This window comes from Podarcis cretensis (genome assembly GCF_951804945.1).
Source record: "Podarcis cretensis genome assembly, chromosome: 1".
Classification (NCBI taxonomy): domain Eukaryota; kingdom Metazoa; phylum Chordata; class Lepidosauria; order Squamata; family Lacertidae; genus Podarcis; species Podarcis cretensis.
The window spans coordinates 61,949,348-61,975,271 of NC_137170.1; the positions used below are offsets into that span (position 1 = coordinate 61,949,348).

General features: G+C 40.0%; 1 protein-coding gene across 1 annotated transcript in view; it reads left to right on the forward strand.

The window, feature by feature from the left end:
- The window catches only part of SLC6A5 (solute carrier family 6 member 5), a 74,074-nt gene extending 48,372 nt beyond the window's left edge, over positions 1-25,702 (forward strand). Inside the window, exons 14-16 of the mRNA XM_079966720.1 lie at positions 7,488-7,588; positions 14,118-14,285; positions 22,021-25,702. Of these exons, the coding sequence (XP_079822846.1) occupies positions 7,488-7,588; positions 14,118-14,285; positions 22,021-22,176 (425 nt within the window). The 3' untranslated portion in view covers positions 22,177-25,702. The remainder of the gene's footprint in view (positions 1-7,487; positions 7,589-14,117; positions 14,286-22,020) is intronic.
- The last annotated feature ends 222 nt before the right edge of the window (positions 25,703-25,924 follow it).

Sequence of the window (25,924 nt, forward strand, 5' to 3'; positions counted from 1 at the left end):
GCCGGCCCCCCCTGCACCCCCCACGCTACGCCACTGCCCATGGTGGTAAAAGTATTGTAATAAACTAAATACTTTTGCTGCCCTTTAATGTTTGGGAACATAAGAAACCCAGAGCAGGGATGGGGAACCTGTGTCCTTCCAGATGACGATGGGTTCCAACTCCCATCAGCCCCAGACAGCATGGTCCATGATTAGGGATGGTGGGAGTTGTCGTCTAGCAACACCTGGAGGGCCTTAGGTTCCCCATCTTTATTCTAGAGCATCAGGCTAAAAGTTTATTTAGTTCAGCAGCCTCTTTTCCACTGATGATTCTGGGAGGCTCATACATAGGATATGATGCAATAGCACGTGTTGTTTGGCCCCTCCAATTTTGTCTCACAAGGAAGCTTATAGAACAATCTTATAGAACAATATTGTATTGTGAGGTCTGTCCACAAGTTACACTTAACACAGGTACAAGCTGTCTTGACATATGTACAAGTGTTTGGGTGTGTAAAAGTGTACACTTGCTGCTTTGTAAAATAACCAGGTGTTCTTCCACCCTTTAAAAAGTGATGCTTTAAGCAAGTGTTGCTCTCTTAGTGTAACATGTTTACATGCCTCTAAGCAGATAAAACAGCATGTATGTAAGGGGAAGAAAGCCTTTCTAAAACATCTTAAAAATGCTTACAATTCTTATTCTGTATCTGTAATATGAAACTGCTAAGAAACATTTCTGTGCTATTCATGTTTTGACCACTGAGTGGCGCGAGTGAAATGTCAATCCTTACATTTGTTGCTTACTCTTACTCTCTCCACATTGACTGTTGTTACTGTGAAACACTTAATATTTACAGAAAGAAAACCCATGCCTTCATATTTTTCTCATATCCATTTAAGCCCATGCTGTAAACTTTGAGACTGAGTTAAAACCATGAACTAAGCAAATGTGTTTGGATTTCTATTCAGTATTTATTCCTAAGCCTTTATGGCAGTTACCTTTTCTAAGTATCCAAAAGGGCTTGAAATGTGTATTTTTGAAGGAAAGCTGGCACGCCTACTGCTTTATTGTCAGTGATACAAGTTTAGGAAATAACAATAGCACTTAAACAATAGTGATAAAATACCTGGCAACCTTGGATTGTAAATGTATTTGAAACAGAAGTCTGTTCCTTGTTTATTTCTCTTCTGCTGAGATCCCCAAGTAGCCCTTTTCTTTGTAAATAAGTTTATACTTCATTTTTATGTTGCTTGCCTTTACAACCCAACCACATTTAACCGCCAGAAAGGCTTTTGAAACTGTACAGAAACCTGCACCACCTGCTTAACTGGAGGTGAAACTGGGATGTGTTTACACCCCGTGAACAGCAGCAATCATTATTTCAAATGTCTGTCAGTTCTCAGTGAAATCTATCATCTGGCTCCTGCCTGTGTGACAGTCCGTCACAATAATAGGTGATGCTCAGACTGATCGCTGTAGCAGTAAATTAAGATGGGTAGGATGTATGCCCTATCCTGCTTTCTTCTTCTATACAAATAGGCCTTTTCAGCTATTTAGCTGAACTAGAGTTTCTCAGTTCCATGCTGCCTATGGAAGTTGATATGTCTGGATGCTAATTCTACCCTTGTGCACGCCCAGGTTTTTTAGTGGTACAAAAGAAGCTGCGTCTTGCACGAGCTCAGACACACACACACACAGCCCCTATATAACTGGTGTCCTGCTTGAAACAAGCTGCCTCAGTTTTGTGGCATATCTGTACTTCAAAGTATAAACATTAAAATAGTAAAGCCATGATATCAATTTAGACTTGAATAAATGTATTCCCCTGGTCATCCATAGGGGAGCTGTTAGTTGTCCCCTGTGTTACAGAAGCCCAGGCATTTAGTGTCACCAGTCCCACTCTCTTCCAGCAGAGATTTGACAGGCAGCCTCACTTTTGACTTTCAGACATTTCTTGGAGTCATTTTTATTTCACCAGGGCTTTGCAGCTATTTAATTATTACCTTGATTATTCAATCACCTTAATTGGCATTGCATAGTTGTTGTTGTTGTTGTTGTTGTTGTTGTTGTTGTTCTAAACTTAAAAAAAGCAGCCATAGGTGATCAGTGTTTTGGACCAAGTCAAATAGCAGCTTTGGGGTAGAGAGAGAGAGATGATTTTTATTAGAATTTTGACATGGGAGAAAGGGTCATTGTGGTCCCAGTTCTGACTAGACACACCCACTCCCTACTGGCGACTGTAATTTAAAACTTCCAAGTAAGAACCATACAGCGTCAAATTACACATTTAACTTACGGTAAAAATGTAACTTAGCATGTTTACTTATCCAGGGTATGGTCTGTGCCTTGACAAGAGACCTCCTGGAAACCACAATTATGCCACCTTGGATTCCACAACTGAAGCAAGGTGGAATATAAATCAAAACAAAAACACCAAAATGTAGTATGGTACTAATACATTTCTTCTGAATTTACTTGGTGGGGGTTGGCTAAGCGTTCTTATACACGTCACAAAGGATGTTTTGTTGTTTTAAATCTCCCATATTGCTTAGCTGAAAATCAATTTTTCACCAGCTCGCTTCTCTTCTCTTTTTAATAGTGCATAAACAACTTCTGAAAGTGATACATTCCAGGTTAAAAGGTATTCTTAGAGCAACTGGTATAAGCATCCTTAACAGTGTATTCTGAGCCATGTCTACTCAGGAGTAGCTTCTACTGGATTCAGTGAGGTTCATCCCCAGGAAAATGCAGTTAGGATTGTAGCCTTCAGAGGTGATACCTAAACTTGCAGTACCATTTCTCTTTTCTCTCCAGATACGCTTTCAGCTTGATGTGTTATGTCTCCTAACTCAATCACTAGTTTACCACTTGAGTAACATATTTCTCTGTGTATTTACTATTTTTAAAATAACAACAATAAGCAGGTTGTCTTTGGGTATTTAGTTCTAGTTACATTTTCTATTCACTGAGCTCTCCAGTTTTTAAATTAGAAAAGAGGGGGGAAAAACCTTTTCTAAGGATTGTTTCATTAGTTCTGTATTGTAATCCTACCCCAAACTGGCAAGCATTCCACATGCATACACAAAAAACATTAATTTGCCATTTTCTCAGATTAAGAGTGAATGATTAGTAAGGCGCTATTAGGGCTTCACACTGCATGTCATAAATCGCATGCATAATCCTCATTTACTTTATTGTGAAATGCAAGGCAATGCACAAAGAACTATAAGCCAGTGGAAAAAAAGAATCATTTTTAAACTAAATTGCTTTCATCCACTTCTCTCTGCACCCTTGCCAGAATAATCAAAACTATCTTTATTTTTATTCTTCCTTAAGAACACAATGAATGCTCAGTTAGTTTCTTTCTGCAAGAATAACCTCAGGAGAGAGAAGTAAAATTGCGCTGTTGCTCATTTCTGCTCTTATATCTGTATTTTGTACTTTTATTTAGTTTAAATAATGAACCGTTGCATGCCAAGGCAGTTCAGTATAGACAAGATGGATCCTGTCTACCAAAAGTCATTCCTCACCAAGTCATTCCTCACAAATACTCCCTGTTCCTTTGTCTATTGTTTATCTGCAATTAACCAACACTCATATTGTGTAGTGCTGTTTGTAAGCCAGTCACATAATTGCTCCTACAAAAACGCCAATCGTTGCCATCCTCCCAACTCCATGGATGGAAGGAGACTGATTTCTTCACCTCCTACTTTTGGCCTTCACTTTTTTGTGGACTTGTACTCTTTCCCATGCTGAGAAGGAAAACAAAGCATTCTAGGAAGCAAAGATGGGGAATGACACGTTTAGATATTTAGATATGGCCCTAAAAAATCTAGTGTTGGAAATGGAATTGGTCACAATGTCTTGTTCCCAAGGTGGAATTTTGATCTCCTGCTGGAAATTGGAAAGGACATATTCTCATCCATTTTATATGTCCTTTGTGGCAATGTCTAAAGGTGTTTCACAAGTGATTCTATCTATCTTTGGACATTCTATTCCTTCTTGTGATTAGAATGGAAAGGGGGAGACGAGAGAAATATGCTAGCTCAGCCCCTTACTGCTGTCCTCACCACTCCTTGAATTCAGAGCATATATCTGCAGCAGGGAGTCTGTTCTGCCCATAATTTATAACACCCCAAAAAAAATCTGGGGTTCCTACAGGGTGGAAAATGCTCCTTGCTTCAAAGGTTATCTCTCCAATGCATGGAAGGTGATGGGGATGGCATGTGTGTGTGTGAAGCTAGAATGTTCATCCCTGCCCCCCTCCTATCATATGAAGGAACAGAATGCCTGGATAGAATGGTACAATCCTATACATTTCTAATCAAAAGAAAGCCCTACTGTGTTCTTGGATTGCAACCTGCTAGTTCGGTGTTATGTAGAAGTAAATCTCACTATACTGTATTCAGTGTGACTAGCTAAAGCCTCATGTTCTGTTTTTACTTGGAGTGGACCTAAACACCAAAACAGAGAAATTACACATTTCATTTTGTTTCAAGGTGGGAGAGTGGGGGTTCCTTAACGAGTGAAAATTTCATGACAGTGGCAGTTTTTTCAATGTTTTGTGGGGGTGGGGGTGTTATGAAACAAATCTGTTACCAGGCAGTAGTAAGGAATAGCAGTGTGAGGAATAGCTATGAAAAGTCGGCGGGGGGGGGGGGAATCACGCTGTCCAATTGTTATCTAGTGCAAAATTGTGCTGCACTGCTGTATTGCATGTTTGGAAAGAAAGCTGCACCAAATCAATATTAGTCCCTTTTTATTAAGACAGAAGGCACCTGCTGTGTGCATAGAACTGGTGCAACAAACTAGATAATGTGGCAATCTTGTGAAGGCATAGCAAACAAAAGAGGCAATGGACTGAAATAATGTGAGAATTACAGTCCTGACTTTATTACTGACGTCAAGGGAAACAGTTCTATTGATACTGGGGAATATTTTTCTGGATGAATATGTTGTTGGTGTTTTATCTAGTAATTTTTGTTGGCATTTTAGTTAATATTCAACTAAATTTCAGTCCTTGACACCTACTTTTTAATAGTGAAGTCAATATGTTATATCCAAGATAGTGTTACAAGGGTTTTTTTTCGGTGGGAGGGAGGAAGTAGACTATGCCTAGAGTTCCTTCTAACCCCTGGATCCAGCAAGTGTTAAAATATAAGCCAGGCTAACTTCCTGATGAGGTGTTCGCCTGGGTGATGGGCCATTATGGGCAACAAAGGAAAGGGGCTCTGTGTGAGATGATAAATCCCCCAACTTGTGTATAGTTAGAAGGGCAAAGCCAGAATTTGCAGGGATGTGGGTAAGAAAAAAAGCAGCAATCCAGAGAGAGAGAGAGAGAGAGAGAGAGAGAGAGAGAGAGAGAGAGAGAGGTGGAGGAATATTTGATTTCTGTTTGAATTCAAGGCTGCAACTATGGGAGAAAAAAGACCCTTTTGGGTTTTAATGCTGTGAACGCCTCCACCATAGGCTCAGTTTGTATAAATTTGTAAACCATACATCATAAAGCCACCCGGGGTGCCAATTTGAATGAAATTTTTTTGGGGGGTGGGGCAGGACCTGCCCTGCATAATTGATCACAAGATGTGACGCATGCACACCATTTGAATGGCAATGCATACCAACTTGGGGAGGGGGGGGGCTCAAACATTTTATTGGAGGGGCTGATGTGACCTCGGCCCCTAGGAGTTGGCTTCTATGAAGATACCACTGTGTCTCATCCCAAAAGGAATCTCACACTGTTTGGAGATCCCGGAGACATGCAGCAATATTTATTTATTTATTATTTAATTTCTATACCGCCCTATACCCAAGGGTCTCAGGGCGGTTCACATAAAATATCAAATACATAAAATCAAAACAACAACAACAACTCAATTACCCCCCCACCCCCCAAGAGCCAGCATTTTAAAAAGGGTATAGGATGTAGATCAAGGCAAAGGCCTGGTTAAAAAGGAACGTTTTTGCCTGACGCCTAAAGGTGAAGGCACCAGGCAAACTTCCCTGTGGAGAACATTCCACAGACGGGGAGCCACTGCAGAGAAGGCCCATTCTCATGTTGCCACCCTCCTGACCTCTCAAGGAGGAGGCTCACGAAGAAGGGCCCCAGAAGATGATCTCAGGGTCCGGGTAGGTTCATATGGGAAGAGGCGGGCCTTGAGGTATTGTGGTCCTGAGCCGTTTATGGCTTTATAGGTCAAAGCCAGCACTTTGAATTGGGCCTGGAAACTAATCAGTAGCCAGTGCAATCAGACCAGGATTGGTGTCATTTGCTCAAATCGTCTTGCTCCGGTGAGCAACCTGGTCGCTGAATTCTGCACCGGCTGAAGTTTCTGAACCATCTTCAAAGGCAGCCCTATGTATAACGCATTGCGGTAATCTAACCTTGAGGTTACCAGAGCATAGATGACAGTGGTTAGGCTATCCCTGTCCAGATACGGAAGTAGCCAGTGGCATAGCATGGGGGGTGCAGGGGGGGCCGGCCGCACCGGGCGCAACATCTGGGGGTTAGGGTTAGGGGGCGCAAATCCACGGGTTAGGGGGCGCAAATCCACGGGTTAGGGGGCGCAAATCCACGGATTAGGGGGCGCAAATTACTTGCCTTGCCCCAGGTGCTGACAACCCACGCTACGCCACTGGAAGTAGCTGAGCCACCAGCTGAAGCTGATGAAAGAAACTTGGGGCACTGAGATGATCTGAGCTTCAAGCGACAGCAAAGGATCCAGGAGTACCTCCAAGCTACAAACCTGCTCCTTCAGGAGCACTGTAACCCCATCCAGAGCAGGAACTCTGATAGCATTTGCATTGTGTTAAATAGATACATAAAATATTATTTTGCACACCCTGAACTTTGTTTTAGAAGCCTTTCTCCCAACTTCTACCCCACCTATTTGTCTGTAGAGGGGATGTTAACAACCACAAAAAACAAACAAAATCTGGCCACAACCATTATTCTGATTTCACCAGTTACAGCAGAATCATTACCAGCCTGACTAATAGAGCTATGTGTTTTCAGGGACTGGGAGGAGGAATGATTGTGTTTTTTAAAAAAGTTTGCTTTCAAGGGAGCAATTCCACAAACATTGCTGTTGTGTGTAATTTCCATTCATTTCAATTAAGTTTTCATGAATCTTCATTGCCACAATAAGGAACACCACATTTTCTTTAGGGAGAAAATGAGAAAAATAAATATATGATCCTGCAGAACTGAAGCAAGTAAAATGGCATAGGCTTTATCTTTTGTGTTTCAAAATATGGGAGGAAAAGCCAGAAGTATGTTTAATATTTATTACAGTACCAATTTTGTGAGTGTGAATAATTTATTAAGATGGCTATCCATACAATAACCCACATTATACCATATGGTTAGAATGCCTCTTGAAGAGTTGGGCTGACAAGTCAGAGTGTCTGTTCCCATAATTAGACACAAGGGAGATCACAATAGCTATTTTGTAAGCTGCAGCCTAGTCTCTTTTGCATTTTGGATTTACATTTGTTTGTTTTACAGGCTTGCAAAGATTTTGTGAAGACATTGAGATGATGATTGGATTCCAGCCAAGCAAATTCTGGAGAGTCTGTTGGGCTTTTGTGACCCCGACTATTTTAACAGTAAGCATCAGGAAAAGGGGGTTTCGAGTGAGAAGGGAAGACTATCCTGAAACATCTGTTTCTTTCTGACACTTTTTCTTCTTCCTCACTGCTAATCATGCAATAATAGCCGCAACATCTGTTAGTTAAACCTGCTATTTTTGAATGAAACAAAAAGAGATTTCTACAATGTACTTAGAGAACAATCATACCCACATTCACCAATGTTGATGGAGGTAGGTTTGCATGCTCTCTTCCAGCCTGCATAAGTGGAGACAAGTGCCACCAGGTGGGTTTTTACTGGGGAGGGGGAAGCTCCACCATAGCGGGGGGGGGGGAAGATGTCCTTGTTAAATTTAGTCAGATGGAAAACTACTTCCAGCTGTAGCCAATGGGAAAGCCCTGACACTGGGTGTGGTGGAGCAGGGTGTTGTAGCTTTGAACGCACTGGATCCAAAACCCATGGATCCCTGTGTTTGGGGCCTCTCTGCTACACAAGCTTGGAATTATAGGAAACACCACCACAATCTTCCACTCTGGTGAGTGCAAGCTGAAGGGCTTTGGAGCTGATGATGGATCCATCATTCTGCTCCTCCCTAAGGATTGCTCTGCCAAATACTGCAATGTAACTTATTCAAGCTTTTAGTACCACGGAACAATCTTTATTAATTAGATGGCTGCTTTCCCTTTATTTCTGATCCTTGTTTTCTGTTATTCCATACAGTGTGTGTGTGTGTGTGTGTGTGTGTGTGTGTGTGTAAACAACTTGTCTAGATGGGGATAATGAGGCACCAATAAATTCTCCAAAACAAGCCCTGTTGAAATGCACTGAAATGAAGGAACTTGCTCTTGCATAGCTCCTATTTTAAAGCGATTTCAGTGGTTGTGCTCGATGTTCTCACTCATGCATTAATGAAATTATACTGTGTGCAAGTATGAACCAAACAAGGATGCAAAGTATATATATAAATATAGGGTTGTTGTTTTTCTATTGTAAGCTTCAGTTTCATCATAGGTTAAATGTCAGACGCTTCATATTGCAGTAGCTGCAGTCCTGCCTGTAGTTAATGACTTACTTTAACTTAATAAGGTAGACAGTATGACAGCTGCTTTGTAGTGAGTTATCATGCTGAAATGGCAAGTATATGTATATCAGAATCATCTGGGTGAGGAAGCAAAGAGGCCCATGCAGTTGACCTCACCCTGGTGGTCCCAGTCAGTAGCAGCTGATTTGCTGGGTCAGAGCTGTCATCCCAACACTGGTGATGCTGCAGCTTACCTGGGTGGTGCAAGGTAGAGACAGGTCAATGTTGTGTTGAGACCAGAATGGCTCTGCTGGTTCATCCATGCAGCCATGACTTGGCATCACCCTGCCCTGCCCTGCGGCATCCCATCAAGGAAAGCTGCAGCTTTGCTGGTGTTAGGACAGCTCCACCGTACCACGCCAGCTGCAGCTGTTTCCAGTGTACAGAATCTCACCATGAATAAGCACCTTACACCATCCCCTGCTCACATAATATAGGGGGAGCCCTAAGTCCTAAATATTTCCCACAGTATTAGCACAGCAAAAACAGTTGTGTGGCACTGGGAGGAATGAACACATGCAGCCTAACCAATGTGAAACTCTGAACCTAATTGTGTTTGTCAGTTTGGAAAGGGCTAAAATCTCAAGCTCCAGGTTTGCCAAGACGCTCACAGACGGAAATGAGCCTCATGGTAGTTGATAGGAGGAGTGCATTTGAGGAAGCCATATGCTTAAATGCTCTGTTGAACAGAGATGCCATCTTTCTAAGAAGTGAGCTCGTTTTTGAGGCTGGGTGGAGTAATGTGTTGCCAAGTGTTCATTTCTCTCTAGAACAATGGCTGCTCTCTTAATCAAGTTCACTTACTGAAATTGAGTCATTGTGACAAACCTTTCTAAGTAAACACGGCTTTGCTTTCTGTGCACAGCTAATGTATTCCAATGCAAAGCAGAAGATACTATTTTTTTTTTTAAATGTGCAATTTAGCAGCAAATGATTCCTAGTGCCACTAGGTGCCACTCTGCATCAGGAGCTTCAATTTTCCAGTGCTAGATATATTCTGTGTGTGTGTGTGTGTGTGTGTGTGTTGTGAGGAGCTAACAGAAAAAGGGAGGGGAAACCCATTAATATTTCTATAGTCGTCAAGGTCAATCTGCAAACTGCTAAACAGTGTGGCACTCACATTATCATCATTGGGGTGGGGGAATTGAACAAAGGCATTTATTATATAAGCAGCCATAATCACATATGCTTCCTGATGTGTCTCCTATTTTATTGCAGTTTATTCTTTGAAGTATTATGGGGATACCTTTGCATTTTAAAACAGATTAATGACCAATTTCAGAATTCTAAAGATAGAATGGAAGAGCCGTTTGTTCACATTGCCTGTAATCTGAATCCCCAAGGAAGGAACACCCTACACTTCCTTCTGAACATGACCCTATACTATTATATTCTCTTAGCACCTGTTATTTGCACTGAGATAAAAGAATCCTTCATCACCATTCTCCACATCTGAACAGCTTACTGAAGGTAGAACGTTTTAAACCCTTTATGTCCAAGTGTTAGAACCTAAAGCAGTCTGTTTCTTCCTAGACTGAAAGCCTAACTACAACAATTAATCCAATAGTTTAAAAAATCAGTACATTTAAGCATTTCTACTGTAGATTAAAGTTAGTGGTACAAATCAGAGACACCATGGGCAAGGATATTCACACATGCATACAACTGTTGTGAATTTTGTCTCTCACCTCTTCCTTCCCCCCCACCTCATCATCTCTTTGCTTTCTCTTATGAATTGGGAACGGCATGTCTCTGTCAATAGGTGATTATTATTTTTATGAGAAAGCAAAAATGTGATGGATGTAAATGAGTTGGTTAATTTAAGACCAGTTAAAGTAATAAGATGCTATCTTTGAGAAATCCCACTAAAATCCAGGATATATGAATGCATGTTAGCAGACAGAAAGGTAGGCAATGTGTGTGTTCAGATGCTATATTTAAATAGCTAACATAAAGGAACACCCTGACCCAGAAATGGTTAAAATTTGTATAGTATTGTTGCATAGTTTTATTCACTTCCTTTTGGAAAAGCAGAGATGATTTAGAGGTACAAAAAGACTTTACTATTCCCGCTAAACATAGATGACATGTTGACCTGATTACCCAGACTCCAGGCACTGGACTGCGAAATCACAACATGGAAATCTTGCCTGTTTGTTTTTTTAAAACTAACTAAAACTAAATACTTACTTTAAAAAATTGGTGTTATTGTCGATTGCAGAATTGCATCAATATTGTTCTCCAAATTTATTCCCACCTGGACGGCAGCAAGTAATGCTCCCAGAGTTCATCTGCTTGCTATTTACAGATTGTGTTCTATAAATGAAAAAAATTTGGACAAAAAAATTCCCCAAATCTATTTCCTTCTCCTCCTTATCATTGGGATGCTCTTTTGTCCTAGCTAATGGGGGTGGTGTGAGAGGCCCTGTGCAATTTTTCAAACATAAACCAATCCAGGAGACAAGAGGTAAGTGCCCTTTTTATGACACAACACACAGTTTTGTTTTGAGAGATTTTACCACTCCAAGACTGGCTTGGAGTAGAATAATACCCCACAAAACTATGGTATATATTTCAGTTTTAGGCTACCCTTTGTTACCACACATCACTTGCCCAGTCATTTTAGATTATATATGATATATTGGTAAGCAGATGGGGTTGAAAACTACCCAGCAAAACTCAGCAAGGTCAAGGGATGCCATTGTTCAGTACTTCAGTGTGATGTGGTGAAGGTCACTGTGATTATCACCAGATGAATTCTGGAAATTTTGGCAGATTCCAGCTGCAGAAATCCACATCTGCCAGGGGTTCTTCCCATCTCTAAGTCCAGTCATGTTATTGGCCTGTGAGGGAATAAAGCAAAAGACTTTGTATCTTCCCTAGGCAAGGTGATTCAGGTGAACTGTGGTTCAAGATTAGGAACCTAGGAAACTGGCTTATTCTAAATCAAACCATGCATAGTTCCCATTACTAATCCCATCAACTGTAATATATTACTCTCAACTGTAACATATCTCTGTAACATGTCTCCAATAAGCAAGTTACAGATAGGTAGCCGTGTTGGTCTGCCATAGTACTAACTTAGTTGGTCTTTAAAGTGCTACTGGAAGGAATTTTTTTATTTTGTTTTTCCAATAAGCAAAGTTGCTATCACACACGCAGAAAAGAAGTGCAGCTGTTTGAAGCATGGTCTGTCAACCTGCTTTTAGTCCTATCAGATGTGATTGTGTAAGGTCCAAATCTGATGTTGCATTGACCTCTTATTGAAAAAAGACAAAATTCTGGTACCTTGCTATGGTCGACAGGGTGGAGCCTAATAGTTCAGGGATGAAACTTCATTAGGAAAAGACCTTCCCACTTGCCCAGGCATTTTATATTATATGTGGTTTTTGCAATTGAGTTCTATTCTGTTTGTAGATATGTTTGTTTTTTGTTCATTTTGCCTTCTTGTATTTTGTTATGCTTATTTGTTTGCTTTAAATTGTATGTTGTATAGCTGAATTTCATTCATGCTTTAGTACACCAGCCTGAAATCTTTTGATGCGTGGCTCAGAAATCTGATAAACAAACAAAAAAGGGTGCAGATCCTTTTAAAATGTTCTGCTCATATAAGGGGCTCAGCTATTGTATATGCTTCCGCTAAGCAATACCAGCCACACAGATTTTCAGATCACAATCCATATTTCAACTGGGTTACATTCTTTGGAAAGCAGCAAATGGCCTACACAAAGAACAGATTTCTCCACAATGTTAGCTATACCACAGTTCAAGTTGTGTGTGTGCATCATATGATCCAGAATTTATGTGTGATGTAGGAAACACACCCACACCCACCCACCCACCCACCCAGAGAGAGAGAGAGAGAGAGAGAGAGAGAGAGAGAGAGAGATGAACATAGCTTTCCCCTTTTCTTGTGAGGAATCCTATTCAGAATAAGGGAATTTCCCTTAAAAAAAGGGAAAAGTTGACAGCTATGGCTATGAATTATACCAGGAGTGGTTGGTGTCCTAGTTGCTTCTTTGTAACTGGCTGATGAATGCTTCTTGCTCCAACCGACTTCTATTCCTGAGTAGGTGCAGTGTCCTGTTCTGATGGCAGAGATAGGTTGCATTGCAGCCAGACTGGCAGCAAACTGAAAACTACAAGCAGGTTGGATTTGCTTTATCAAAGGGCTCCCCCCTCTATCTAGCCCTGTGAGGGGTCTGCCATTTGACTCAGTTGCTGTCTGCCACGTATCCGCTAGTCACTGACCTCCTCCCCTCCTCCTCCTCCTCCTCCTCCTCCTCCTCCTCCCTGCCACCATTGCCTCTTGTGGGTGCAAGTGAATGAGGCTACCAGCAGAGGCAGCTTGCCTTCTCTACTGCCTACCTCCTTGTCCTTACCTCCTGGCCTGTTCACCACCTGCAGTCCTCAGCAGTAATAGCATCAGTTTAAGGGAATAGCAACATCAGAAAAAGAAATAATAATATGGGGGTAGAGGGGATTACAAAGGAAACAAAATAGCCTTTTGCTCCCTTGTCCAACAGCAGGGAAAGATCCCCAGATCCCCTAATGTGCCTCGTTCATTTTTGTTGACATGAAGCTGCATGTATCTCTCCACCCCCCACCTTTAAAAAACAACAACAAAGCAGCAAAGAGAGGCTGTGTCTTTAAGCTGAGGAAATGTTGGAGAAGGCACTGCCCAACTCTTTCTCTTCCAGCCAAAATCTACCCCTTTTCTGCTCAGAATCACCCCTAAGTCACTGTCCTACCTAAGGGAAGAAAGATACAGTATGCAGCAGTAACATGTGTAGAGTTCTGTTCATAACAGAGGAAGTTTTTCACACTGATAAACATGCATATAGTGCTGTACATAAGACCGGGAGAAAGCCAACCTGCGTCTTTCTTGTCTTTGTCTTTGTTCAGACTAATATTAGATGTAACTAACATTTGCTGTATAGGAATAGTTAAGGTTGCTTTTAAATGGATCTACATCTCACGAGTTGTCATTTTTTATATATGCATTAATGGCAACAGTGTTATAAACCTTCTGTGTTAAATTATGGTAAATGTAGGCAGTTCATAGATGTTACTGAATTATGCACCAGCAGAAGCAGATGCATTGCTCTATATACAGTAAGTGCAATGAAATAATAATACAATTGCATTCAGTTACACTGCCAATAGATTGCATAATAAAGTTTTTTACTGTAGGTACAAAGTTTTGGTCTCATTCCCACATGTAAATATAACTTGATTCCATTGATGTCTGTGGAATTATGCTAGGTTTACACTGGTACAACAGAGGCTCTGATCTGATTATAGAAATATATTTATTGTAGTATAATGATATGGCCTGTTTATGTGCACTCATACTATTTCAAATGAATTAAATTGTGTGTGTATGTATAATGTACTCATACATTTCGTACAGTTTGTATCCAAGTGTGTTTGCTGATAGTTTTGTTTGTTTGTTTGTTTACCAGTTCATCCTTTGCTTCAGCTTCTACCAGTGGGAACCCATGACTTATGGCAGCTACCACTACCCAGGCTGGTCTATGGTACTCGGATGGTTGATGCTAGCTTGTTCTGTTATCTGGATTCCCGTTATGTTTGTGATAAAAATGCACATAGCTCCTGGCAGATTTATTGAGGTAAGTTTTACACCTTCTCTTACATTTTTAAGGATATAGGATAAGGTTGGCATCTCACATGTTTACACCAGTTTCAAAAACAGTGCTTAGAAAAGGAAAAGAATCACATCCCATTAACATAATAATGATTCAGCACTGATGGAGTGGGGATGGTCCACATTGACTCAGAATATATTGTTGCACACAAATCTTCAAACGGTGTGTAATTCCTGGGGTTCCAGGCCCTTACCCAAGGGTTTAGTTTCCATGGAATGAGGGATAGTGGAGATTATGATGTCTTTATGAGATTTGGCTTATTTACACGTATAGACAACCTGAGCCTACGATGGAGAGGGTCACAACATTAACACCCCAGAAGGCCTTGCTTCTCCCATAGGCACAGCCTTGGATTCAAATAGAAACCAAGCCTGTCTCTGTCTCCGGTTTCTGCCTGCTTCTAGCCCCCTCACACACATGAACACCCACTTCAACTCAGGTCCATGTCCCTTTTTCTTTTTTTTTTTTTATAATAATTTTTATTAATTTTCCACACATAAAATAAAGAACAGTGTAACACAATATAACTTCATACTCATCGGTTCATAGCCTTTTTTCTTTGACTTCCCCATACCTCCCCATCCCTGCATCCTTGTTTAAAAATTCTTTAGCAACCCTTAAGTCCATTGTCTTAGTTCCTTTTCGTAAATATTTCTTAAGTTTTTTTGTTTACTGCTGCAATTCTTTACTTCTTACCCCCTGACATCTTAACATTCCTCAATTTTACAGTTATTTTTAAGATATATTTTGAAATTCTTCCAGTCCTCTTCCACTGTCTCTTTCCCCTGGTCCCGGATTCTGCCCGTCATCTCAGCCAGTCCCATAAAGTCAATCACCTTTGTTTGCCATTCTTCCAGAGTAGGTAGTTCTTGCGTCTTCCAATACTTTGCCAGTAGAATTCTTGCTGCTGTAGTGGCATACATAAAGAAAGTCCTATCCTTCCTTAACACCACTTGGCCCACCATACCCAAGAGGAAAGCCTCTGGTTTCTTAGGAAAAGTCCACTTAAGGACCTTCTTAATTTCATTATAGATCATTTCCCAGAAAGCTTTAACCTTTGGGCAGGTCCACCAAAGGTGGTAGAAAGTGCCTTCAGTCTCATTACATTTCCAACACTTATTATTAGGCAAATGATAAATTTTTGCTAGCTTGACTGGGGTCATGTACCACCGGTAGATCATTTTCATAATATTTTCTTTTAAAGCATTACATGCAGTAAATTTAATACCGGTGGTCCATAACTGTTCCCAGTCAGCAAACATAATATCATGACCTATATCTTGTGCCCATTTAATCATAGCAGATTTCACCGTTTCATCCTGTGTATTCCATTTTAACAGCAAGTTATACATTCTTGATAAATTCTTAGTATTGGGTTCCAACAATTCTGTTTCTAATTTTGACTTCTCTTTCTGAAATCCTATTTTCCTGTCCTGTTTAAACGTCTCATTTATCTGATAGTAATGCAACCAATCTCGAACCTTAGGTTTTAGTTTCTCATAACTCTGAAGTTTCACCCTTTCCCCATCATAATCTATGATCTCATGATATTTTGGCCATTTAGAATCCATATTAAGCTTTTTTACTTCCCTAGCTTCCATTGGTGACACCCACCTAGGGGTTTTACTTTCCAACAAGTCTTTGTATCTAATCCAAACGTTATACAATGCTTTCCTTACAATATGGTTTTTAAAACTTTTATACACCTTTACCTTGTCATACCATAAATATGCATGCCAACCAAAACTATTGTCATACCCTTCCAGATCCAAAATGTCAGTATTCTCAAGAAGTAGCCAGTGTTTCAACCAGCAGAAAGCTGCTGATTCATAATAAAGTCTTAAGTCCGGCAGGGCAAACCCCCCTCTATCCTTTGCATCAGTTAAAATCTTAAATTTAATTCTGGGCTTTTTGCCCTGCCAGACAAATTTTGATATGTCTTTCTGCCACTTCTTGAAACAGTCCATCTTGTCCACAATCTGCAACGTCTGGAATAAAAACAGCATTCTAGGCAATACATTCATCTTAATGGTAGCAATTCGGCCTAACAAGGAAAGTTTCAGCCTTGACCATATTTCCAAATCCTTTTTAACTTCTGACCAACATTTTTCATAATTATCCTTAAATAAGTTCACATTCTTGGATGTTAAGTTTACCCCCAGGTATTTTACCCTTTTTGTAATTTCCAAACCTGTTTCATTCTGAAAACTCTCTCTTTCTTCCATTGTTAAATTTTTTTCCAACACTTTCGTTTTTTGTCTATTCAATTTAAAACCTGCTACTCGACCAAATGTTTCAATTAATTCTAATACTCATTTAGTACTAGTGTCTGGCTGTTGCAAAGTCAATACTAGGTCATCTGCAAATGCTCTTAATTTATAATGTCTAACTCCGACCTGAACCTTTAACCAACTGGTCCTTTCTAATCATGTTTAACAAAACCTCCAGGACCGATATAAAAAGCAAAGGGGATATTGGGCAGCCCTGTCGTGTACCTTTTTCTATAGGTATTTCTTCTGTTACCACGTTATTTACAATTAATTTGGCCTTTTGTTGAGAGTATATTGCACCTATACCGTTTTCAAAACCTTGTCCTACCCCCATCCCTTGGAGATTCTTTTTCATAAAAGTCCAACAAATGTTGTCAAAGGCTTTCTCCGCGTCCACAAAAATCAAAACTGCTTTCCTATTAATGTCAACGTCCAGCAGCTCCAAAATGTCTATAATGTTCCTCACATTGTCTGACATATGTCTACCTGGGAGAAAGCCTGTTTGGTCCTTATGAATCTCATCTGCCAACACTCTTTTCAATCTTTTTGCCAAAATGTCTGCAAAAATTTTGTAATCCACATTGAGTAAAGATATAGGGCGGTAGTTTTTAACTTGGTTCTTCTCAGTCTCTGTTTTCGGTATAAGTGAGATGAAAGCCTCTTTCCACGATTCAGGTGCCTTTTTCCCCTTTAAAATTTCATTGCAAACTTCCTTCAATGGTTGTATCAGCCATTCTTTCAGCATTTTGTAGTATTTGGCCGTCAGGCCATCTGGTCCTGGTGATTTTCCCAATTTCATATTTTGAATGGCACCCTCTATTTCTTGTTCTGTTATTTCCTCGTTTAAGATCCTTTTACTTTGTTCTGAGATTTTTGGTAAACCGTATTTTCTAATGAATTCTTCTATTTCTTGCTCGTTGGTTGGCCCTTGTGCATACAATTTCTTAAAAAAGCTTTGAAAACAATTGTTGATCTCGTTGGGTTTGTGGATAATCTTTCCATCCATTTCTAAACTTGTTACCGTGTTCATTTTCTGCCTTTTTTTCAATTGCCATGACAGAAGTTTCCCACATTTATCCGCTGATTCAAAAGTTTTTTGTCTCATTTGCTTTATCTTCCATTCTATTTGTTGGTTCATAAGTTCCATGTAATGCATCTGATGAAACTTTATTTCTCTCAAAATCTCATGAGACTTTGGTTTGGACCTCAACTTCTTCTCTCCTTCTTTTATTTTTTCTAAAATTTTTTCCTTCTTTTCATTTTGTTGCTTCCTCTTAATAGAATTTTGTTGAATTAGGAAACCTCGCATCACGGCTTTGCTTGCGTCCCAAATTATTCTTTTTTCCACATCTGTTTTCCTGTTGATCTCAAAATAATCTTTTAATGTTTTAAGGGCCTTCTTATGGATCTCTTCATCCTTGAATAGGGTGTCATTCATTCTCCATCTAAAGGAACCAGTTGTTGTTAGTTTCATCTCCATCTTGACCGCATTGTGGTCGGAGCACGTTTTTGGGCAGATTTCTACTTTTTTTGTTCTTGACGCCAGACTACTAGAAATCCAAATTTGGTCTATTCTTGTCCATGTCATTTTTGCTTCAGAGAAGAAGGTTCCCTCTCTCTCTAGAGGATTCTTTATTCTCCAAATATCAATCAAGTCCATAGTTTCAGTCATTTCGAAAAAGATCTTTGGTAGTCTCCCTTCTTTTGAAATCACTTGTCTCTGTGCTTTATCCATGTTTGTTGAGACAACTCCATTCATGTCTCCCATCATTAGGATTTTATAGTCTAAAAAGTCAACTAATGTCTCATGCAACTTCCTAAAGAATTCGGCCTTCCCTTCATTTGGGGCATAAACTCCCACAATTAATATCTTTTCTCCTTGAATTTGTATTTCAATTGCCAGGTATCTTCCTTGTTCATCTTTAAATATTAATTTTGGAGCCAACTTTTCCTTTGCATAGATCACCACACCTCTTTTCTTTACTTTGTCTGATGAGATGAATTCTTGACCGAGTCTCTTATTTATTAATAATTTCCTGTGTATCCTGGCAATATGGGTTTCTTGCAAACATATTATGTCTAATTGTTCTTTCTTCAAAATGTGAAAAACCTGTCTTCTTTTCCGAGGAAGGTTCAAACCATTACAGTTCCAACTAAGGAGTTGCAGAGACATTTTGTATTTAGGTAGCTGTTCCTCCAACTGCTCCAAGCTTCTGCTCTTCCTCCGATGGTGGTAGTGGAAGTCCAAATGACAAATTTGCTATATCGGGTGGTTCCCTCTCCTCCACGGTTCCTTTCTGCAGATCCTCCAGATACTTCTCTAGAAATAGTTCTTTGTCCTGAATTGTTTTTATTTTAATCTTCCTTCCATTGAAGTTAAAGGACAATCCTTGTGGAAATTCCCATCTGAATGGTATAGTGTTTTTCTTCAGCAGGTCTACTAAACTCTTGTAATATGTTCTCACCTCTAAAATGTATTTAGGAATGTCCTTAAAAATCTGTATCTGACAATTTTGAATCACCAATGCCTTTTGATAATGCAAATTCAATATTCTATCTCTTTCTTCTTTTGATCTCAATGTAATTAGGCAGTCCCTTGGTTTTTTGTCCTGCCTTCTACCCAATCGAAAGGCTGATATTATCTCAAGTTCCTCATCTTCCTCCCATTCCTCCCGCCAAAAAGTTATGATGTTCTCTGTAAGAAATTTCACAAGGTTGTCCCCTTCCCCTTCAGGCACCAATCTAAATTTTAAATTCTTCTCTTTACGTTGAAGTTCCAGTAAGGAGAGGGCAGCATCATGCTCATTCACTTTTTTAATAATAGGCCCAAATTTTTCCCTTGTCTCTTCAGCCGTTATTTTTGCACTTTCTGCAATCTTTCGTGTTTCTGAACTTTCCTGAATTAATCTATTTATAGAATCTGTGTTCGATGCAACACTAGCCATATTCACATCCAACCTTGTTGTCAACTCTGTTAATTTTTTAGAATTCTCTGTCGAAAGTTTTGTCAGTGCTTCCAGGGATTGATTTATTTTAAGTAGAGCCTGAGTCATAGGATCCATAGAAGCTGGTGTTTTTTCCTGCACAGCTGCAGTTCCTGATATAGAGGCCCTTTTCTTGTGAGATTGTTTTGCTTTCTGCCTTGTTACTATCTCGTCTGTAGGGGCACTCATATCCTCAAGGTCGTTTTCACAGAGTTGATTCCCAAGTGGAAAATCCCACTGTTACTTTTTCAAGTGCAACAGTTTCAAATAGAGCCCTCTAGAGGGAGCATTCAATTGTATCCAAATGGCAGAGATAGAAGAAAACAAAGAAGCAAGGGAGTATAACAGTAGCCAAAAGTTATACAGTTTCCAATGTCCAAATTGTAATGTCTCTATTTTTCTATGTGGCCAGAATGCAGCAAAGTATATCTAAGGTCCGATAACTTTTTTGCAAACAAGTCCCCACTTCTCAGAGTTTGACAGTCCACGTCCCGGTGTCTTGTTTGGGCAGCCCGACCCCAGGGGATTTGGCAATGGAAGGTCTTAAATTTCCATTAATTTTCCAGCAGATTAACAACGTTCCAGTCCCTTCCCCCCTTCTCCTGCCAATCTGGGGGGAGGTTTTAAGTCCGATGTCAGTTTGACAGCTTAAAAAAATTGGAAAGGTTCCCTTTAAGTGCAGCTTGATTTTCGTTGCTTTATTCCTTCTGCAGTTCCGGGGAGGCAGACTTCCTTAATTTTTGCCTTTCCCGTTTTCAGCCAAATTTTTTTAAAGTCCCGTTACTTTTCCGATCTTACTCACGGGTGTTGTGGTCAAATTCCAATTGCAGGAAGGAATCGGCGCTCTCCGCTCATGGCGACGCGGCTTCACTCCGCTAGCTGGGTGACGACTCTCAGCACCGCGCTTACCCCGATGCCGCTCAGAAGCCTTTAAAAAGGCTCCCTTACAGTACCGGGGGGCGCAAAGGGTGCCCACCGAATCTCCTTTGTTCACAGGCTCCGCGCCTGTGATTTTAGGGGTCCCCCGCTTGCCGTAGCGGGTAAGACCCAAACTAACGGAGCAGTCCTGCCTCGGAGCTCGAGGCTCGGACCGCCATTAAGCGCTGGCGCCGACCGGAAGTCCCCATGTCCCTTTTTCTTACAGCCAGGTGAGGTAGGGGCCCAGCTGTTTGGCACAAAGCCACTTCCTTTTTTACCCTAACGGCCCATACGTAGAGGGCATTAGCTCACCAAGCAGCTGGCCTGGCTATTCCAACAATTGAATCTTTGCTGGCCCCAGGAATTAGAAAGGGTTTGGCATATAGCCTAACTGCCCAACTCAGAATAATATTTAAGGGCCTGTTCTATTGATCCCCAGTTTCTGGGGATTATCATTTTTTTTCTTTCAAAATAAGCATACTGTATAGCAAACATAGCTTCTGAGTTATCAAGTAGTGACACAGCAAAGCAATAAAAACAAGAGTTTATTGTTTGGTTTTGATTCTTCTGAACTACCTTTAAAGTGAGTTAATACCTATACTAAAACCTATTGCATTTTTCAGGCTGCCACCCCTTCTTTCTCAAGTCAGTAACTTTGTTCATCAATTTCTAACCTTAAGAGGACTGGCTTGCGTATTCAAAAAACCTGCCATCACTTCTTCTTTTAAATGATATTACCCAAAGTAGTGCCAAAACATTGCATCTTGTCTGAAAGGAAATTATTTCACTGAAGCAGTTATTTCATTTTCAGCACAGTAGCTGGAGTTACCCAGTTCATTACAGTCAATTTGGGAGGCAAAGGTTGCAAGCTGGTAATTAAGCAGAAATTAAAATAACTGATATGGAGGCTTGATTCCCTTTAATAGGCAATAAACATATAATTGTTCCCTTTTAAACCATCATAAATATGTTTTTCTTTGCTTTTTTCTATATAAAATTCACCAGTCAAATTATTTATCTTTAACAATGACTTCAATTTTTAATTGTCTGCATCTCTGCAGAATTAATTCATTGTTTCCCCTCCACACATAGTACTAAAATAATTTGTGATCTGATAATTAAAATATTTGCATAGTCCTGGCACTGTATTACTTTTTGGTCATCTGTATACTTTGGGGAAATTTGCTAAACAAAAATCCAATTATTTTGATGCAGCAACCTACTGCTTAGATGATTGGACTACATAGTTGAGCACATGTCCTTTGGTGTGTGAATTTGGTGAAGGGTGTCTGTGATTGTGAGTTGTTTTCATGTGCCTGATTTTGGGGACACAGGAAGAAAGAAGATGCAGAAGGCCGGATAATTAAAACCTAAATGCTTTTTTCTACTAGCCTTGTGGAAAACAAACACTGAATGGCAGGGTATTGTGATATTACTGTGCAGTGTAATTAACATATCATTAATTTCACCTGATCCTGATCTGCTTTCTGTAACTTTTTTAATTCTCCTCCCTCCTGCAAATTCTAGAGGCTCAAGTTGGTCTGCTCTCCACAGCCAGATTGGGGACCATTTTTGGCTAAACACCGTGGTGAACGATACCAGAATATGATAGACCCACTGGGAACGTCTTCCCTTGGACTTAAACTGCCACCGAAAGATTTTGAACTGGAGACCCAGTGCTAGTAATTCCCCCACTTCTGGCTATGTTGTACAGCCCGTTCTTTCTTTCTTTCTTTCTTTCTTTCTTTCTTTCTTTCTTTCTTTCTCATTGTCCCCTTTCCTCCTCACAGTGCCTGAAAGTGGTTGCTTAGAAAGTAAGATATACTGTTGCATGCTTGTAGTAAAGAACTAGATAGACCACTTTAAGTACTGGGTTGGGTTTTTACACACAGTGGTGCCCAGGAAGAAATACATTCATTGTGAAACAGTGACAATCAGTCAGTTGCTTTGGGAAATTGCTTCCGTGAGCGCTGGGCCAATCCTACTCTTTCACACAAATAGTTTTTGTTCTGTTGCAGTCATATGAGTGGGATACAGGTTGCTGGCACCATCTGGGAAACCATGAGCACTGCCTATGGTTTAGTTTTGCTGACAGACAAGTGGGTTGGCAACTATATGTTGTGCTAGGCAGATACATCCATGGTTGCCATCTTACTGTTGGTTTGCACACACAAAAAGTGAATGTGTTACCAAAACAACCATCTAATACAGAAGTACCCATAGCCTACTTTCATGACCTGCAAAACCCGGTAAATATAGGGGCTAAAATGGCGGGGGAAATTTGCTAGGTTTGCCTGAGTGTGGCAGAGTCACAACAATTTGTTTTCCTGCTCTGTGGTTATTGATTTTAAAGGACATTAAATTAGGCCTGGGAACCATCTCTGGACCAAGTGTCTTAATATGTAAAATTATTGGAATACTACAACTAAGTGGTTGGGCTGCCATTTTGGCAAATCCTTTTCATATCTATTTGCCCCAGCCTACAACCACCCTACTATCTTAATGGAATGTGTGGCCATAACTGGATATATAGCTAGGACAAGAGTCAGGCCTAGTGGCCTATTGATCCTGTTCCTTACCAAACCTAACATGCGGGCAGTCCTGAAATTTGCTATCTTAGACCCAGTCAGGCCAAAGTCTTTCTCAACCTGAGATCTCGTTTAATGAGCATTCTGAGGTTTGTACCTGGAATATCATACACAAAAACATGTGCTCTCTGAATTATGGCCCTCTTTTCCCTCATCCTGCAGTTATTCTGCTTCACACACTATCTGGAATTGGTTGTATGAAACAATTTAAAATTGCAGGATGCAGCTGAGAGTTAGTATGCAACATATGGGACTAGATTCCTACCTCGGTGATGCCAGATACGAAAGTGGAAAGACTCCTCTGAGTTTGAATTGAATCTTCCAGCATTTACACCATAGGAGCTGAATACGGCCCACTGACTCTGCCAACATGTCTTCCATTCAGTGGCTGCTAGTTACATTGGCACTAGCAGAGCTGCTTTGTAACGCATACAAGGAGACAGCCTTTCAATATAGTGCACTAATATAATATGATACTTGGAATTGGTGTGGAGAGAGATTAATGAGCCTTTCAGGCTCTTTTAAAGGTGTGTGTGTGTGTGTATGTGGAGAAAAATAAAATAAGAGCATGATGTTGAATACTGTGGGAGACAAAGCTGTATCTCTGTTTTGAAATCTGATGCAAGAGAGTGCCAGGCTGAGGCAGATGGGCACCCCTGTCTTAATTTCATGCATTTCAATTAATACTCTACTAGGTTTTTATTTCTGTTTCATCAAAATGCCTCAGTTCTCAGTATTTTGAAATATCTTAATCATTTTGGCAAACTGAAGAGAGGGAAGAAAACGCAAGTCCTCATTTTAGGTTTGTCTCAAACATGTTTTCCTTGCTTCCCACTCTTCCGTTCACACTCTCTACTTCTCAAGAAGCCATCATATAATTTGTGCCTAATTTTATATTCTTACAATAGTATGTATATTGTAGCTTCTACATAGAAAACAGTTGTTAGCGTTTAGCTCTGTAGATCATCTGTGTCTTTTGCCCCTGCTATTTTCTTACAAAGTTCTTTATACAGCCTTTCGATGTATTCTTCTCTTTCAGCCAGCAGGGTGAGTGAAGTACCTGAACCCTGAATTTAGTCTATAAAATTGTTGCTATTATTAATTGTAAAATAATTATTACTATATACAACGCATAACTTTTCAAAGACAAATTCTTCCTCAAAACAACCACCTTGAGGTGTACATACTTTGCTTTTATACCCCTCCTCCCAATCCACAGTTATTCCAAACTCATATGCCATTAACCACCACCACAAGTTGCAGTGGTATAGGGACAGTCTAAAATGAGAAAGAGCGAGAATTGTGTTTCTTGGACATGCTACCCATAAGTGTGTTACTGCACACAGTACACCCCATAGCATTACGCTGCAACATGTGCAGTGACGTACAAGTATTAATCTTAAAGTAGTTTTAAACCTAACAACTAGATTGAAAATAGAGCTTGTAAGAATACATTCAACAAATGCCATAGAAATAACCCTTGTTTGTATTGTATATGCACTATACATGAGGGAGAAAAATATGTCTTAAATAATTGGCAAAACTGTAACCTTTAGTATCCTCTTGTATCCTATACATGCATATATGAGGTTTTTAAAAGTGATTGGTGTTCCTGTAGTGTGTACTAGTGCTGTTATATGTCCCTATAAAATATCTTAGCAACCAGTGTAGAGATGGTGAGTTTTAGAGTAGTTTTGCCTGTTTCTTTCCCCCTCCTAGTGTTTGTAGTAGCCAATCTAATTGTACTTTCTTTCAGGGGACTGTTTATATCATATCTTTCCTTTTGCCTGTCTTCACATTACAGGGTCTCAGGTAAATCTTGAGTTAAAAGCTGTGTTTTGTAGATGTGCCGTTTTCATCCTGTCGGGTGGGTGGGGAAGTTTTTAAAATGGAAACTAAAATGACATAAACCTTACCGTGTGTTTTAAAATATTTAAGTGCAATCCTATGTGTGTCTACGCAGAAGCAAGCCTCATGGAGTTCAATGGGCCTTACTCAAAAGTTAAAAATGTTTCAGATTGTAGCATGCATATATAAACAAAACTTTGGGCATGATCCAGCCATAGTTAAGTACTTCCCATTGATTTCAATGGAACAGTTTAAAATCATGCTTAAACAGTTTCCACAGAAATAACCAGTTATAACAGTGTGCTTAATGGTGGCTGGATTGTTGCCTAGAATCATTTTGCTGAACTTTCTCTTCCATGGGGCAAATAGTGTTGCCAGTTCTTTGCTGCTGAAAGATGACTATGAGTCCTTGGGCAGCCAACATGAAGCACAAATTGCCATCAATTGGAATGGAAAATAGATTTTTAAATATTCTGTCTGCCCCATCCCTTTATTAGTTAGATAAGCACAATCTGCTGAAAACCTCTTTAAATGTTCCTATGAAATAATAGGGCATGTGTGAAGTCTCTTTAATTCCAAAGAGTGATGTTTCAAGATGTTGTGTCCTTAAAGAGGTCTTCATTGGTTCCCTTCTGTCTTGAAAAGCTGACTGTGAACCTTCCACAAGTTTACCTGGCTTATTTCAGTGCTGGTGGAACCATTTGCCAGATGATTCAGTGGGCAACTGCTACATTCTGGCATTCATTTCTTGTCTGAGCTGTGTTTTGGAGATCCACATGAGTTAGAAATTAGCCTTTTACAAACAAAGTAGTTTGAAACAGAATGGTAGGTAAAATGAAACAAAATCAACCAGTACTGTCTTGAAGAAACCAGTTTATATCAGGATAATTTTATATTGTGTTATGTTTACCTTCCTGTTAACTTTGTTTTTGTAACCCAGTCGAAATCCATATACTGAATGTTGGTGCACAGATTTTATTTCTGCAACATTTTAT